Source organism: Centrocercus urophasianus, unplaced genomic scaffold (genome assembly GCF_019232065.1).
Source record: "Centrocercus urophasianus isolate 14NV4802_14NV808 unplaced genomic scaffold, USGS_Curo_1.0 seq_20, whole genome shotgun sequence".
Lineage (NCBI taxonomy): Eukaryota > Metazoa > Chordata > Aves > Galliformes > Phasianidae > Centrocercus > Centrocercus urophasianus.
In genome coordinates, this window is record NW_024884756.1 from 11,252,700 (window position 1) to 11,270,835 (window position 18,136).

An 18,136-nucleotide genomic window follows, 5' to 3' on the forward strand; every position below is an offset into this window, starting at 1 on the left:
AAGGCTTCTTGTCTAGAAGCAACTGCTGTGAGCACAAGTAGCACATCCTGCCTGGCACACAGCTCAGGGAGCAGAAGAGTAGTTTTAAAAACATGTCCACTTTTAGAGGAGCACATTTATTTTAGTAAGCCCATTTATAACTGTCAGTTTCTCTTAACAAATATAACAAAAGCTGAAGCTGTATGGCCTTGTTGGTATGAGGACACATTGTTCACGAGCAGAAGAGGATATGGGAAACATTTGTCCACCAATTGCTGTTTGAGCTCCCTGAGCCACACTCTGATCTCTTGAAGTGCCTCGGAGGCTGCACAGATTGGTGTATTTGCTTAGGCACGATATGAGCACAACGGAGAGTACAAGAGCAGAAGCAGCAATTTGAACGGTATAGTTCCTGTCCTCAAAGGGAGGGACGGGTGGGCTGGATAGTACTTGGCCCCTAGGCCAGAGCATGAAGGCATACGCGGTCGCTGCCGCACGCCCTCTGTGCCGCTCCGGCACTTCTGGCCCCAGAAGCACGAAGGTTCCAGCAGCCCGCGGTGCGTCCGCGTGCCCTGGAATACAGCTGTGCAGCAAAGCTCACTTCTGTCCTCGGCGAACGCACGCCGGCCTGGCTCTGGGCCCGCCTTGCATCACCCGCCGGCCAGCAGCGTCCCTCCCCTGACCTACGTTTGTCTCTCTCTGCGTTTTGTCTCTCGCAGACGTGCCGGGCCTCCACAGAGGAGCTGCTGCTTTGTTACACACCGTTTGGGCCTCTTTAAGGGGTTGCAGCCGCACACACGGCGATTTAACGTTTTTCCCCTCAGCACTGGTAGCGGTGGACATTTCAAAACAAGCTGCCCTCCCTGCCGAAAGCTTACATCCGCGTGAATAAAGCGCTCATTCTGCCAGCAAAACGCAACGGTCATGCTGCGATAACAAATCAGCCCCCCCGCTGGGGGAGGCGATGGCTCGCAGGCGCGGACATCCCACAACGCCATCAGCTCATTCTGCAATTGTACCCGGGCGGAGCTCTTTTTATTATTTATTAAATAACTCCGGGTACGGGCAGCCGTTTGCATTTTCAAAGTCCGCTCAGAAAGCAGCCAGTTAATTTCATTTCGCTCGGGCCACCCTGAGCGCGCTCGCCGCCCCCCGCCCCGCCGTGCCTCTCAGCGGGGGCGCGGGGCCCCGGGGCAGCTCCTCCCGCCCCCGGCCCGTCCCACCCTGCCCTGCCGGGGATGGGAAAAAGTTGAGCGCAACTTCTCGGGCCGCCTCGGCCCCGCCCCCGGCACGGCACGGGATTGGCGGGCGGGCGCCGTGAGGCCCCGCCCCCGGCGCGGTTTGTGAATGGGGCCGGCGGCGGGGGCGGGGCTAGCGGCGCGCCCGCGCGTATATGTGTCTTTTTTGTGCCCAGCTCGGTCGCGGGCCGGGAGTTGTGGGGCGTGCGGTTGTGCACGGCCGCGGGCGGAGCGGAGCGGGCCGGGAGGCGAGGCGGCTGCGCCCGTCGGGAGCGGACCCGCGGGGAGGATCGCACAATAATTGGATTTTAAAAGTTATTTAAGCCCGCAAGTAAAATACACGGCTCGGCCGGGCGCGGTAATAATCCGTTTAGCCGTAACCTAAATCCTCGGCGTCGGGGCTCGGCAGCCAGGCGGGGAGCAGCGCCAGCGCCTCGCCGCGGGACCCTGCGCGGAGCTACCGAAAGCCGTCGCCGCCGTCCGCCACCTTCTCCAGCGCTACCGACTCAGGAAACTTAACGCCGAGGAGCGCCGACCCGCCGCAGCCGAAGAGGAACGCCGCGGAGCCGCCGCCGCACCCCCGCCCCGCGGAAGGGGCCCCACCGCCGGGCGCCCGCGCCCCTGGGGCTCGGCGCCGCCCGGTTCTGACTCGCGCCCCGCGACTCCCCGGGCCCCGGCGATGCGGCCCGCGGCGGGAGGAGCGGGCGCCGGGCTCCGCTGGCTGGGCCTGGCCGCCCTGCTGGCCGCCCTGCTGGGCACCCCGTGCGCGGCGGCGCATCAGGACGATAAGGCCATCTCCGTGCCGGACCACGGCTTCTGCCAGCCCATCTCCATCCCGCTCTGCACGGATATCGCCTACAACCAGACCATCCTGCCCAACCTGCTGGGCCACACCAACCAGGAGGACGCCGGCTTAGAGGTGCACCAGTTCTACCCGCTGGTCAAGGTGCAGTGCTCGGCCGAGCTCAAGTTCTTTCTCTGCTCCATGTATGCACCGGTTTGCACCGTACTGGAGCAGGCCATCCCACCCTGCCGCTCCCTATGTGAACGGGCTCGCCAGGGTTGCGAGGCGCTCATGAACAAGTTTGGTTTCCAGTGGCCGGAGCGGCTCCGCTGTGAGAACTTTCCCGTGCACGGTGCGGGCGAGATCTGCGTGGGGCAGAACACATCGGATGCCCCGCCAGGGCCCGGTGGCGCTGGAGGTCGGGGAGCCACGGCACAGCCCACTGCCGGCTACCTACCCGACCTCACCCCGCCACAGCCCGCTGCTGGCTTCTCCTTTTCTTGCCCTCGGCAGCTCAAGGTGCCCCCCTACTTGGGCTACCGCTTCCTGGGGGAGCGGGACTGTGGAGCCCCCTGTGAGCCGGGCCGGCCCAACGGGCTCATGTACTTCAAGGAGGCCGAGGTACGTTTTGCCCGGCTCTGGGTGGGCGTGTGGTCCGTGCTCTGCTGTGCATCCACCCTCTTTACTGTGCTTACCTACCTGGTGGACATGCGCCGCTTCAGCTACCCGGAGCGACCCATCATCTTCCTCTCGGGCTGCTACTTCATGGTGGCGGTGGCTTATGCGGCGGGATTCCTGCTGGAGGAGCGGGTGGTATGCCTGGAGCGCTTCTCTGAGGATGGCTACCGTACCGTGGCCCAAGGCACCAAGAAAGAAGGCTGCACCATCCTCTTCATGATCCTCTACTTCTTCGGCATGGCCAGCTCCATCTGGTGGGTCATACTGTCCCTCACCTGGTTCCTGGCAGCTGGCATGAAGTGGGGCCACGAGGCCATAGAGGCCAACTCCCAGTACTTCCACCTGGCTGCCTGGGCCGTGCCTGCTGTCAAAACCATCACCATCCTAGCCATGGGGCAGGTGGATGGCGATGTGCTCAGCGGGGTGTGCTATGTGGGCATCTACAGCGTGGACTCACTGCGGGGCTTCGTGCTGGCGCCGCTCTTTGTGTACCTCTTCATTGGCACCTCCTTCCTGCTGGCCGGCTTTGTGTCATTGTTTCGCATCCGCACCATCATGAAGCATGATGGCACCAAGACGGAGAAGCTGGAAAAGCTGATGGTGCGCATTGGGGTCTTCAGCGTCCTCTACACAGTCCCTGCCACCATTGTCCTGGCATGCTACTTCTATGAGCAGGCCTTCCGTAGCACCTGGGAGAAGACGTGGCTCCTCCAGACGTGCAAAACCTACGCTGTGCCCTGCCCTAGCCACTTCGCCCCCATGAGCCCGGACTTCACAGTCTTCATGATCAAGTACCTCATGACCATGATCGTTGGCATCACAACGGGCTTCTGGATCTGGTCTGGCAAAACCCTACAGTCCTGGCGGCGCTTCTACCACAGACTGAGTACCGGCAGCAAGGGCGAGACGGCGGTATGAGACCTCCACCCACCCTGGCACACACGCAGAAGAGAGGGTACTCGGCAGAAGGGAGGCAACAGCGGCTCCCTGAAGACGGAGGAAGGGGGGAGGCTTTCCAAAACTTTGGCTTTCTCACAGCGGGGTTAAAAAATGATCATCGCATAAAGGACTACGTGCGCTGTGTCCAATGGTGCTTACGCCCGGCTGAGAGGAAAAGCACAGAAAGAGGCCGCTGCCGGGGCGGGAGAGCCCTTCGCTTTCCAGACAGCCCCCTCTCTTTTCCGTGTGCGGGAAGGAAACCAACGCGGCCGAGGCAACCCCGGGCGGGGAGAAGGCGCAGCGCCGCCCCTGCCCGCGGGCCGCCCGGCTCTGAGCCGCTGGGGTCAGGCGGCCCCCGGGCTCCCGCCTCGTGCAGCCCGGGGCGAGCACGTGAGTACCCCGCGGGCAGCGCGGTGCTGAGCCGCCTCCGCTTCGTCGCTTACACGTTCCTGTTTTACCTCAATGATGGCCGGTGTTCGCATTTCGAAGAGAGAGGAAAAAACTGTTGGTTTTGCTGCTGCGGGGAAGGAGGGGGCTGCCTTTCCACACCCTTTCTGAAAAGAAATGACTTGTTGCTTTTCAGCAGAAGGCTTTTCCCCCTTGCCTTTGTTCTAGGAGACAAAGGGGGAAACAAAAGTATTTTCTGAACAGAAAGGCGTAAGCATGGGATCGGTTTTTATGGGCAAAGTAACAAAAAGAAGTCACTGATGTTCACCCTTGGATGTGAGGAGCTCGCAGAAATAAACATTCCTTTTGTGAGGAGCGGAGGAGGCGGAATGTTACCCGCTCGGACGGCCCGCTTTCCTACGCGGAAGGAAAAGCGGGGAGACCGAGAGGGACAGAAGAGCGTAACTGGGAGCACCTGCCGAAACGAGCCCTTACAGTACGGAACGCTGAGATACGATTCTTTCCCCCCCGTAACGCTGCTTTTTCCCCCGCTTTCCAGCGGGGCTGCCGCAGGTGAAGCTAACGCCCCGAACTGGCCCCTGGCTGCAGCCGTACCGCTGGGGCTCTCGGCGCCGATCTGCGGCACGGCGGCCCCGGGGAGAGCCGTTCGTTCCGCCTCCAACACGGCTGCTCTCGCGCCTCGGAAGGACGTGCAAAAATTGATCATTAAACCCACCGGTTTCGTTTTGAAATGTGACAGATTTTTCTATTAATTTTTAATGTTGCCACGTTCATTTTTAATGTGTTACGTACTGCTCTACTTTTATATTCACTGAAGGGTCCTTTTTTCTAAGTGTGTGTGTATGTATTCTCGTCTAAGGACAAAACTCTGGACTTTCAGCAGGTCTCCACTCCATGGCTGCTTTTTTTTTTTTTTTTTTTTTGAGTGGGGAAAAGAGTGTCTGGAAGTGGAAGAGTGGAGGCTGAGGCTGAAGGTGCAGGCTGCAGGCTGGGGGCACGCCGACCGCGTCCTTCAGGACACCTGATCCCGGGCTTGGGGTTTTGTCTTCTACTATGTGCACGTGGGGAACGACATGAACTGTGAGACAAGTGCAGTATGTATATTTTGTAAATCTCCTTTTTGTAAGAAAATATGTATTTATGTTTTTACTTGATTTTTTTTTTTTTTTTTTTTTTTGAAGGTCTGTATGAGGCCCTGCTTCATCCCATGTACAGATCACCAAATAAATAATTTTTAATACAAGGGCTCTGAAGTTTTTTCAGTCTTTGAAAGCTGTTCCAGAAAGGGGACGGTGCTGAACGTCCTTGCCTTGTCCTCCCCTCGGGCTCTGCTGTGGGGCACGCGGAGCACAGCCGTTTGAGTAAATACACAACTGAGCAGAAACTCAAAGCAACTTCCACTGGGCGTTTCACACCTACTCGCCCCTAACAACAGATCAGGGTCTGAGGCTCTTCCAAAGGTTTGCCCTCACTTGAGGTTTCATTCTAGGCTCTGCATCTTGGCAAGCTGATAATCCCCATTTCCTTATCTATAAAATCGGGATAATAATCTCTTTCCATCTCAAATGGACTTTGATGGAAGAAAAGGAGGATGCTGCAGGTGCTCTAAATTAAATCACAGCATTTTTCACACCTGGGAACTGTTGATAACTTTCAGCTTCTCACTTGCAATGACTTCATCCTATTTATTAGGTTCATTACAATGCTTTTACCTTAAGCTGCATCTATGTTAAAAGATTAATTACAAAACTGCTGTAAGATGTCACAGAAGCCATACCACCAAGGTAACTGGTTACCCTGAAACTTCCTTCAGTATACAGAGCACGGGGTACAACAGTTGCACTTCCAGGGCACTGCTTTATTTGGACACCGTTTAAAAAAACCCCACCTCTTGCATTTAAAGTTCACCAGCTACCAGTGTAAGTTACTTTCAAAGGCCCTTCTATGAGCCTTTCCTCCCGTGAATCCATCAGTGCCAGCTCGGGCAATGGCACGGCCAAAGGGCTGCTGCTGGAGGACTGAGAGTGGTGAGGCTGATGCCCTGCAGCCGCAGCCACAGTGCAAAGCATACAATTAATTCTTAATGCATCACAGACAGGCCTATGATTTATGCAGTCTGTCCCCTTCCTTACTGCTCATCTTTGCTAGATGGGTGAGAAACTGCATTTAGGTGTGAGGGCTATCTGCTGTTCATAACTGAAAAACTACTAAAGATGTATGCCTTTGTTTCAAGACTTCCTATTAGGCACTTCTGAATTTAAAGTCACTTCCAAAAAACTATGAAAATCCTGGGATTTAACTTGATTTTTAAAATTGGAGATTGTACGTGAAATTTGATGCTGATATAAAGTAAAAGCAACTGCTATTAACTTTAAAGCATATGTGAGTCACATCAAGACTGAATTTGCTCACAGTGGAAACAATGTGGAGAATTTCAAGTAGCGATAAGGTCTGGCCTTCTGGAATAAAAATCTCTGTCACTGTTTTGATAACAAAGTAGCAGTTGCTCTCGTTATGGAGTAAAATTAAAATAAATCTGTGTGAAACTGCCTGCAAAAGAAGAGGAAGCATAGGCCTCTACTAACCTCTGTGAATCACTGCCAGACACCGTTTCTTTGATTCACGTTCAGGTACCTTTGGCCCACGTGTATGCAGTGCTTTGTGCATCACAAGAGTGTGGCAAGCAATAGCCATTGCCGCCAAACATCCCTGTGAGTTCAGGGCGTACAGCAGATTGCCATGGAAATACATCCCTTCCTGTTTGGTTCTTATGTTTCAGACACATCAGTGCTGATTTCTGTAAGAAAGCAGCATCACTTCAGGCTAGTTAAACAAGAGGCTTGAGCAGTTCTGGAGAAACCAGCAACACCAACTGAACGTCTACACAGAAAAAAAGTACTTGTATAACACATCAGTGTTTGTTTGGGTTTATTTTTGGTGGAATACCCACAGCAGCCATTGAATGTTTTTGTCTAACTACTTCACCCACAACCAATAGCTCTGCATGCAAGTAAAAAACCACACACCTCTGTGTTCAGTAACTGGCAACAATAGGCATTATTTATAATTTCTCAGGGGTTTAGAAACCAAATTACTAGTTTGTATCTTAAACAGTCCCTTCTTTCTCCATCTCATTCTTGTTCCCTCCCAGACCTTACAGGTACATTCTATATAGCTCGCTCTCCATAATTTCTTTCCATTCCTGTAATTATTTAATATCATGAATCCAGCTGAAAGAAATCTAGTCTGTTGCTTGGAGGGGGAAAGACAATCTTTCAGTGCTGTGAGTGATCACTGAGATAGACCAGTGCCAAGCCTGTTCTATATAAACCATGATAATTGTTTTGTGCCAACGTGAGCATGTGGTTTTGGCAGCTACAGCACTGCACAGGGTAATATAGGACTGGAAGAATGGCAAGTTCTCAAATGCCCCACTTAAAACTGACAAATTTTGACTAAAACGATGCCCAAAGTACAAAACAAAAATGAGAACATGGGCCCAGCCAATGTTTGCTTTGCAGTCAGAGAACAGGGAGTGCTCTGATGCTGCTTTACCCTTAGACCCAAGGCTGCCCCTGTTGGAGGGGCCAGGTGCCACTCATCCAAGAACTCACTTGGTGGGAGGACACAGCACTTGCTCCTAAACCAGGTAAAGGTCAGGCTCATGGAACACACATTCCCTCCCTTACACAGCTTGGCTCTCCCTGCCTGGCCTGACTAACCATGAAAGGAAATTATGACACTGGGATAAATCAATATATGGGTAAAGAATAGAAATAGACAGGACCTAGAGCACATTTTTAATAGCAATTATAAACCGGTGGGTATCACTTATCCATATTAGTCAGGAAATCCTGCTAGCAGCAACTTGTTCATTTTGGCTGCCATAGCTGTGCCACAACTTTGCTTATAAGAAACCCTCTGCTTAAGCATTATATTCTTACAAATATGAGTGGAAAATCAATATGTGCTGCTTAGGAGAGCAGCCTACAGGGACGGGGTTTGGCTGCACAGGTCTTTGACATTAACCCCATTGCGGAGCCACCAGGGTAGCTATGAATCCTGCTAGTTAACACCAGGAAGACAACTAAGGAAATAAAAAAAGAGGTCTATTTCTCCACTACCTTCAGCTTTACTGAAAGCTCTGCCAATTCTAGCACTGTTCTCAAAACAAAACACAGAAAGGCAATGCTGTTCTCAGTACAGGCAAAAAGGCGAAGATTATTACCACAGTTCTGTCCTTTTCTTAAGGTAACATGCACAGGTACTTAACAAAAAGCTTGTGGTGAATGGGGAATTCTGATGGGCCACAGCAGAAGAAAAATATGTCGTCTGGCTCAGATGGACACAGAAAGGTGCTCCAGCAAGAAGGCACTAATCTGGAATTTGGAAGACAAGTGCTTGAATGCCTGTTCTGTCATAGATGCTAGGCAGCTCACTCATGGCCAGACTTTCAGCAGTACTCAGGCAGCTAAAGATGCACTCAGGTAAATGGAAAGCACATTTTGTAGTGCTTAAACTCCCAGGTGCCTGTCTTAATAATTGACTAAAAAAATCTAATCTCTGTCTCAAAATTCCTTGTCTGTAAAACTGCAACAGTGGCACTTCCCAGTATCGTAGGAATGCTGTAGGAATAAACACTCTTAAGATCAGAAGAAATTTAATACAATGATAACAGAGTTTATATAAATACTGCTGTCAGATCTTCATCCTCCAGCCCAATGTTTTGCAAGTTGGTCCCATTCTGGAAAAGACTGAATTAAGACCACCAGCTGGAATAAATTATTTGTGTGCTTTCCAACATCTTATCTAAACGTAGGCAGGCTGAACACATGCTTTCACAGGAGTATTGCTCTAGCCAGAGATCAACCATAAGTTATATGAGGGTATAAAGATGCAAGCTAGGTAATTAGAAAATTGCAGTGGCGTGGGGCATGCATGAAAATCAAAAAACGTTTACTACAATCAAACAAAATGGAGGTAAGGATTTGGGCCCATTAGTGCTGGTGCTCTTGTATGTCCTTTCACATAAGGACTGTTACTATCAACAGACTCAGTGATACTTCTTGTTCCTCTGATTCATTACAGTTTACTCCAGCTTGCTGCCTTAGGCAGGAACTAAATCATAGTAGTCCTAAATTAGAAATGTCCAAGGGTGTGATGGCCCTTAGCAGAAAGAACTCACCTTTCCTGCCTTATTTCCCTTATTTGCTCAGCTCCTCAACATTTCTTTGTGTTACCATGACCTCCAACAACATTTTTTTCTTTACTGAGGGTGGCCAAGTGGAAGGATTAGTTGCCCATTCGAGTATTTTCCTGCCACAACAACAGAGAACAGCATGAAACTACTATGCTTCTTTCACCACCGACATACAGAGGGTTCTAACTGACTGCGGTAAACGTTTGTGCGTTGCCTCGGTGCCAGCTTTCCCTGCATGACTTCTGCACCCATCCATCTCCATCACACTTTGGGTTTTTTGTTGGTATCATAAATAAAAACAAAACACATTCCTAAATGTGCCAAAGCATCCTCTAGATAATAAATCCCCCCAAACAAAAAATATCCATAACTAAGTTTTTGTGGAATACAATGGAGTTACTTCCAAAAATATTTACTGAAAGCAGAAATCTGATGGTTGTCCAGCCCGGCTTCCTTCCAGAAATGCTCCATGAAGGCTGTGTGTAGCCATCTGTGTGTGTGCACGTGTGTGATGTGCAGTGTGAGTGCATGCTAGTCTAACAAGTGTCAGTTACAACCATACGTAAAACTACCATCAAACAAGCAGTAGGAGAGGAAAATCAAAAGACCCTTGCCCACTGCAGCTGTCTGTTAATTAAACACCAGTGTTAATTGCAGTACTGTGCCTGGCCTCCATTCCTTGTGTTTGTTGTCGTGCCTGATTGAGTTCCGCATTTTACATTCTCACAGAAAATGAAACCATCTATAAAAGGAATGAAAGGCTGTGATATGTATATATATCTATAGGGCTATTTTTAAAGAAAAAAAGATTTTTTGTGTGAGCTAGTTCAAAGCCAGCTTTGATTATCTAAAGCAGGAGTCAGCCTTTAGAAAGGGTAAAAAACTAAATGTAAAGATGAAGATGGAATCTTTTTTATTTAATCTATGATGAAAAGAGCATTTCTTATTTGTAATGCTCTTGCCTCTTGATTCTCTTTCCTTTTTTTTTTTCTTTTTTTTCCCCTCCAAGTTAAAGGCAAAATGTAAAAGTTTCAGGCAGCACTTCCCATCCTGACTTTACGAGATGTGCAAAGCAGCATTCCACGAGGGCCAGCAGCCAGCAGAGAGGATGTCATCTGACACCCTTGCACAACGGTGCATACCAGGCTGGAACCCAGCGGCATTAGGCGAGCGGGGATTTATTCATACTGTTTTTCTTTACACACTGCTCTCTGAAGACAGTAAATCTGCGATGGGCTTTGCAGAAACAATTTCCATGGTGGCTACAGAACCTGGGCTGCAGGCGGATGAGGGCCCGCAGCAGCCAGGACAAGGGCTGGCTGGCAGTCACACCCCAGGGGCTGGGCAGTGCCCGGAGTCTCCCAGCCCAGCCTGGGGCAGAGGTGGGCCCGATTCCAGAGCCCCGCTCCAAATTCCAGGGCAACTTTCTGCTTTTATGGTAGGCTAAGCTCAACTCCTGGCCCTGAACATTAGGAGACTAAAAGACCATATTTACAGTTCCTGCAAGACAAGCCACGCTTTTGGTAAGAATTGTTTGTCTGGATCACTTATCTGCAAAGATGAATTAATCAGTGGATAGTTCTGCTTTGTCACGAAGGCAGAGCACTACACCACTTCCAAGAGACCTGCACTTCTTTTTCTGCCTCTTGAGATTCTTTCAGGTTTCTGCCATTTCACTAACAGATCTGCCATTAACTAACAGAGGTAACAGTTTAACTCTAGCCTCTCACTTCCTTCAAGCACAGATTTACAGAACTGAGTTAATCAAATCTCAATTAAAGCTTCCCAACATGAGAACTGAAAATAAACATTTCTCATAAAATCTCTAGAGACTCAGCAATTTCATTTAACCAACTCTTCCATTTTGCCATCAATTTTCATTAAAAACAATTTTGTTAATAAAATGGCCCTTGGCCAACTTTTCACCACTGCTCTCAGATTCAGTACATTACTTGAACACAGACGTTAGAGCTGCGGTAATGCGTTCTAAGTATAAAATCTAACCCACGGAGGACCGTGTCACAATAACCATTATTTTCACAAGCTCTAGCTTTCCTGTTGTCCCTGAGTGCATCTTATTTAGCTGGTAAAATTCTTCGTATAGATACCAGCCTATTTTATTTGTCCTTAAATACAATCCTGCACAGACAATGATAGTTTTATTACTAAATGAGAAGCGGTGTGTGCCAGCAGACAGGGCTCCAGCCTAGGGGTCAGCAGACTGGCATACTTTTCCCAAACCTGCCCAAGGTCTGCAAATTCTTCCAATCATCCTTACCTCCATTTCTTTTTCGGCCCTTCTCTAAATAGGATCATGCTCTCTGGGACAAAAAATGCCTCTATTGTCCACATGTTCTTGCCGATACTGTTCCCATCTTGCTGGAGCCCTGATCTTGACGAGGGCCTCGCTAGATTCGGCACAATACGAGAGGTTCCAATTAAAAATAATTGATCATTAAGAGGCAGAGAATGGCGAAGAGTGAGCTGGTGCTTCACTGTCTATGGGGAAATAGTCAAACACTAGTGGTGAAGTAGAGACATGTGTGATGACACCAATCTTCCCAAAGAAATGAAAGTGGGAAGTGTCACTCATCACCTTTTGGGCTTTTGTGTAACAAGCATAAGGAATGTTCGTTTCTCTGAAGAGTCTCTGTGGACTCTTCAGATGATGGCATTTACTGTCACATGCCCTCTTCTGCCTGTCTTTTTTTGGTTGTTGTACAAAGTGTTGCCATGTGGGGTCTGTGTGATAGCACATACTGCAAAATATCTCCAGCTGAGAGGAATCGGTGCTGGCCAGTCGGGTTGTTAGTTGGCTGCCTGTTTACTGAAAATGAAAACCAGACACTGAGGAAACTATCTTGCTCATAAAAGGAAAATATTTATCTGCAATGGGAAAAAAAATTGCTGGATATTTCATTAAATGATCACTGTTGAACTGATTAAGTAATTGAGCAGCAGACCAAGGAGACAGCCAGCTACTTCCCCCACCCACTTCCAGAACGCAGATTCGAATTAAGCAAAACAATTTCCCACTTCACTCTGAATTGCTTCCACCAAACAAAAAAACAAAGGGATAAGGCTGGAAAAGTCTGAATGCTTTGTTTAAATGCTTCTTAAATGAATCAGTTCCAAGTTTGAATTTGAAATGTAACCAAAATGAGTGAAAAACATGAAGCAACATTATAAGGCTCAGCTGGAGTGAAGGGGCAGACTGGGTGGACCGAGTTGATGGTTGAGGCAGATACGTGAAGGCACACAACTCAACTCCGGACATGCAGAGAGTCTAACAGACACCAACCTTGGTGTTGTGCACAGCCTGTCCTGGATCACCAACAAATTCTGGTCCACTTCACCTACACCATATAGGCCTTCTAATAAAGGGAACAAGGTAGCAGATAGATACTTCTTACTTTACTTGATGGGATTAGAAATGGCATAGAGAGAGAAAGCAGGGATAGAATAATAAAATCAACTGAGATTTCAGATGTGTATATGCACAGCTATAGCTACATGCACATTTGCCTTTCCTGTGTTTCAGGCTGGTCAGCCAGAAAACAGCTGCCATGTGAAGCCTTGGAGCTGCAGCTTACGCTAACTGGCCCTGTGTGCCAGCTAACATGCAGGGCTGGCATGGAGACTTACCCAGCTCAGAGCCCACACAAGGCAAAAGTCTGCCCCTGTCCAGGTAGGTATCACTCTGGGATTCCTCAGCACAGCTCTGTCACCTGGCCAGGCCTCCAAACATAGCTAAGTACTGCTACTTGTTAAGGTATCACACATTAAGGGTAAGTGCCCAGGCTGTGAAAGAGGACTTAGTCATACACAGCTGCAGTAGCATCTCCAAGGCATACTGACAGCTGACTGTAAGCTGCTTCAATGCATGTGAATGCTCACCAAATGATAGCTCTCCCATAAATCTTCAAGAGTAAGAAGTTTGCTGACAAAGAAATTCATGAAGGTTGCCAGGAGCATGAAGTACCCTTCCAGAATGTCGATCCTAGCTATTACCTTGGAAACCAGTAAATAAGGAGTTAAGGTATGAGCAAACACAACCTTAACTGCTGTTTGAGCGATGCCCCAATATGGCCACAACACACAGAGCCTGTGCTATCTCAAAGGCAGAGTGCAAACATTTGGGGAATAGGGCACATGACCACAGGACAGAGTCTAAAGCTACCTTTTTGCAAGGGAAAGCCTGCCTTTCCTGAAGCAGCAATGACTGGGGCTGGGGGGGAGGCACTCTGGCACCACTGTACCCCCTCAGAGAAGTGATCTCTTCCCCAGGACTAATACCTCCTCACTTCACAAACCCCATCCTCGCTGACTGCTGCAGGATTAGTATTTCTTCCCTGCAGCACTGAGCCCGCAGCCCATCCTGCCATGCCCTTGGGTACTTCTGCTAACTCCCCGGAGGAGGAAGAGCTCTAGGCACCGTTATTACCACAATTTACAAAGTCAACACCAAAAGCAGACGCACTCCCGAACCCGAATGACAGAGGCAGGAAGAGGCAGGCTACTTTGCTTGGCGTTTGCTGCACTTAGTGGGACGCTGTAAGATGCCAGCAGGCAGCTTTGCTGGCACTGTGGCAGAGGCAGGACAGCACAGAGTGCCACCTCTGCCGTGATACACCCACTGCTCTAAATGCATGAGCACAGGCAGCCCTGCTCACATGCTCTTTACAGTGGCAGCAGTACACTCAGAAGTGTTGTGCTGTCCCTCTGTTTATTTCTCATTCTTTGCTCCCTAGGAAACTGAGAATCACATTAGTGTCTCCCTCTTTTTGTGCTACTTTGAAAGCTGAACAGCCAGCACCCATTATTCTGTGACAATGTCCCATCTTACTGATGGATCTTGAATATGTACATTTTTATGGTGCTTTAATAGTGCTATTTTAAACTTTAAAGCCTGTCACTTGTCCTCATGAAAGTCAGATGGATAATAATGCTATTCTCATGTTTTTTTTCTTTTTTTTCTGGTCTTTACATCCAAAGTAGCAGTTGCTATTGCAAGCCTATGTCCTGTTGGCAAGAATTTATGTAGCCAGTTTGCACGGTGCTGACTTGTGACTATAAAGAAGGGCATACTCCAGTACTACCATTACAGCACATCTGCAACATGCGAGGGCTAGTTCTTCTATCACAATAACTTGGAGTTCTGGTTGAGCAATGAATGCAGTATCAAATGAGACATACAAATACACAAAATACAAAGATCAAAGATTACAAGCCTAAATAATACCTATGGCTATTCCCACTTTTGTATGGACACCAATATGAACTACTGGTGGTACTCTAGCAAGAGACGAAGAAGAGGACCAGTCTTGAATCTTACCATCCTCCAGTCTCAGAACGCAGGCACATTCCTACAGATTGTTTTTTTCCCAAAATATCTCAGAAGGAAGAAATTTTCCATTCCCATCTAGAAAAAGCCAAAACACAGAAGCTATCCTACAGAAATGGCTTCACATTATTGTGATTATTATGTCAGCAAAATTCTCACGGAAGTGTCACTGTCTGAAGCCAGCAACTCAGCCAGTGGGGCAGGCTGCAGTGGCAGCAGGGTGAGGAAGGGTTCAGCTGCCATATGTCACCTGGGCACGTGCTGCAGTAGAGCAAGGGACAAGAGCATCCTCACATGCCTTGGTAATTCTCTCCTGACTCAGGTGAGAGTTCAGTGTTGCAGACCTGATGCTTAGATCTGAGTGATCTCAGGACTCAGTCCCAAGCCCTGAGTGCAACACACTGTCTATTGGCTCAGGAAAGTTGGCTGAGGCCTGTTCCGCTTGACAACCAAATGCCATGCTGCAGAACTGGCTAGCAATAACCAGCACAGCCCAATCCATTTTACTTGCAGAGGAAAAGAGCTTAGTGAATGCTGCAAAGTATCGAGTCCCAGTGCTCTCTTGGGCCCCTTCCAAGTGATAGCCACTGCACTTTCCTTAAAGCAGATCACCTGTAAATTAAGAGTTAACTTGGAGGGTCAGTCTGCCAAAGCACACACTGTACGTTTGTGGACTGAAAATCTACCTCTTATTTGCCTCATCCTGTTTTAAATGAACCATCCTCTGAGATACAGTAGATATCCCTTTTCTTGACCTGCTGGTTAATTGCCACACTGCGTGTCTCTATGGCTAAGAATCTCCACAGTAGTAAGCACTTCTATAAACACTTCCACTTTATCTGCAGAGAGGAAGAATCCCAGCAGTACTGGAAACAGATACAAATGGGAACTGTTATAAAAATTAATTAAAAAAAAATCACTCAGCATATGCTAAGAGTAGCAGTGATTTCTGGTGAGAATTAATAAAACCAGATGAAATATTTCTAATACGATTTGTGCTATCAGATCATTTAATTAGTTCTGGCTTTTAGTTCATCCTAACAAGCTTCTGTGAGGGTGAAAAAGAAATAACTGTTTATTCAAGTGGCAATAATTTGGGTTTCTTTAATTGACTCCTAGTGTGAAGGCATTGATTCCTGCTGTTTTATAAAATGTGGGGTGGAAAAGTTCCAGCATGGGCTCCAGTTCTGGAGGCCACAGAGTCCATTTCTCACTGCTGTCCATTCCACTCAGCCCTGCTGCTGACCAGGGCTGCTCTGCGCACGGCACAGCACTGAGGCAAAGCTTTGCCATTCTCAAGTACTAGTGGGTTTATTAAGTATTCCTATGCAAAACTACCAATGTGCTCATAAATAATATTGCTAGGACTTAAATACAGTTTCTTTCCCAGCAGGCTGGATAGTCTGCAAGGGATGTGTTTTAACAACAACAACAAAAAAAAAAAAAAAAAAAAGGCACCAAAAGTATCTAAAAGAGAAGAGGTTTTGGATGCTACGACGTTTCCCCCAAGCCCCGAAAGTATTTTTTTTTTCTATAACTAAATTCAATTCATAATTCTTTGCCCAAGGACAGGGAGGAAATTGATTTCACTTCACTATCAGGATACAGTGTAGAAATGTCACTGAGCCTACAAAGGCATGCTAGCAGTTTTAAAAGTAGGGCTGGCAACTCCTGTTTCTGCTGACTGCTAATTTGTTAAGAAGCAGATGGTAAAAAGGTCCTATGGTTCTTGCTGGGTAAGAGGTGGTACATTAAAGCATGCAAACTAAAGGAAAAAAAAAAGAAAAATAAAAAGTAAGAAAGGAAAAAAAAAAGATGCCTTTCTGCAGTTTGAAATTCCATCCGAGCACACTGCAGATTTACGACTAAATCAATGCTTATGGGTGACTACTATAAAAACAGAATTCTTTACATTACTTACTCTAACAATGTCCATGGCAGAAGAATAAGGCCCCAGTTTGGAGGATCTAGGGGGCTGAGACCTTATCTGTATGCTTTCCTGTAAAACTCCAGGTGCACTGTGAGATCTGTATCATCAGCTCCATGCTGAAAACTATGTTGTTTAAAACAAAACAATCAAAGGCTGAAAAATGAGGCTCTCAAATATCACGAAACAGCAAAGCAAGGGTTGCCTAATATAACCTTCCATCTGCCTCTGGCTTGCATGGTATAATACATCACATCGGTCTGTGACCAGGTAATGCCCCCACAATCATTTTTTTGGCAAGAGTCCTTGCTTCTCTCCAGGAAAACGATCCATAGTGCTCTGCATACAAAGTAGCTCTTCAATATTCTTTCTAATTTCAGTTCTTCAGCATGGGGCTGAAAAAAAAGTTCCACCTTAAACTGTCGCAGCACTGCTTGAACAACAATACATTTTCCATTCTACATAGTTTACACTTCACTCTTCAGCACCAGAATACTGACTGCTTTGCACTAGTTAACACATTTATTCCCAGACCAGAAAGTGAGGAAATACGATTGGTACTTTAGACAGTAAGACTGAGTTACTTTCTAAAGAAAAATAAAAAGGAGTCAGGGAAGGAGACCAGATCTCTGGAGCCCCAATCAAGCACTTAAATCATCATTTCTACAACAGGCCTCTGGCCTTTATTCACACCATGCAATTTCTGCTACAGGTTAGGCAGCAGCTCTATCTAGAGACACAGCCCCATTCACCGATACAACATAAATCTACTCCCATGCCTCCTGACCAATATATAACATGACTCTGCTCCAGGCTTACTTAAGGTGAAAGTTAGGCCTGTGCAGAGGGCCTGCACTTACATCCTTTCTCCTCGTGCTTCCCCCTGCCTCTGATCTTCTGCAGAAAAGAAAAAGCAGCCACTGGGCACAGTGATCACTTAATGAGGCACATGTGTACAGACTGGGATTAGAAGGGGCAGAGTAAAGGTTACTCAGCCTTCTTGAAGTTACTTTGATCATCTAAAAAGTAGGAAAATAAATTTAAAAAAAGAAAACAAACTTTACATTAAAACTCACTTTGCCCAACGAATTAAGGAGCAAAATAATCTCCATCTTTCAGTCATCAGCTATATAGCAAGAGAATGTACACTTGAATACCTTCAGTCTACAGATAAGGAATGCATTATCTGACTTAGATGCGTGTTTCACTGTGTGAAAAGAAAAGCCTCAGAGTTCTTCACAGAAGTACCTCCTCAGTTATGTGAAGGAGAGGACTGAGACAGCAACAGGTCTCATTCCTTAAGGGCCTTGCCAAGTTTACATATTTTAAGATATCCATCTGCATGTCCAGTGGAAGCCTGTGCAACCTGCTAACCAGTACAAGTCCCCTTCCCTTTTCTATCCACAGGGATTCCCAAAGCCCCTGTGTTCCAGACTTTACCTTAAGCCAGTGCGCAACTGAAGGTTGTTTCCCAAAATGAAATCTAAATCAAACCAAACCTGATTGGCGCTGGCACAGTGACAACTACCAATTCCCCACTGAAGTCACATTTTTATGACCTGCTTTGAGAACTTTTTAATCAGTCACAAGGCTGAAAAAAACCAAACCAACAAACCAACAAAACCTGTAGCTCTTCACA

At 47.7% G+C, this 18,136-nt stretch overlaps 1 protein-coding gene across 1 annotated transcript; it reads left to right on the forward strand.

Annotated features, from left to right (window-relative positions):
- The first annotated feature begins 1,896 nt into the window (after positions 1-1,896).
- FZD7 (frizzled class receptor 7) lies at positions 1,897-3,896 on the forward strand. The gene has a single exon (XM_042822355.1). The coding sequence runs from the start codon at positions 1,897-1,899 to the stop codon at positions 3,595-3,597; it is 1,701 nt and encodes a 566-aa protein (XP_042678289.1). The 3' UTR covers positions 3,598-3,896.
- Positions 3,897-18,136: the final 14,240 nt, after the last annotated feature.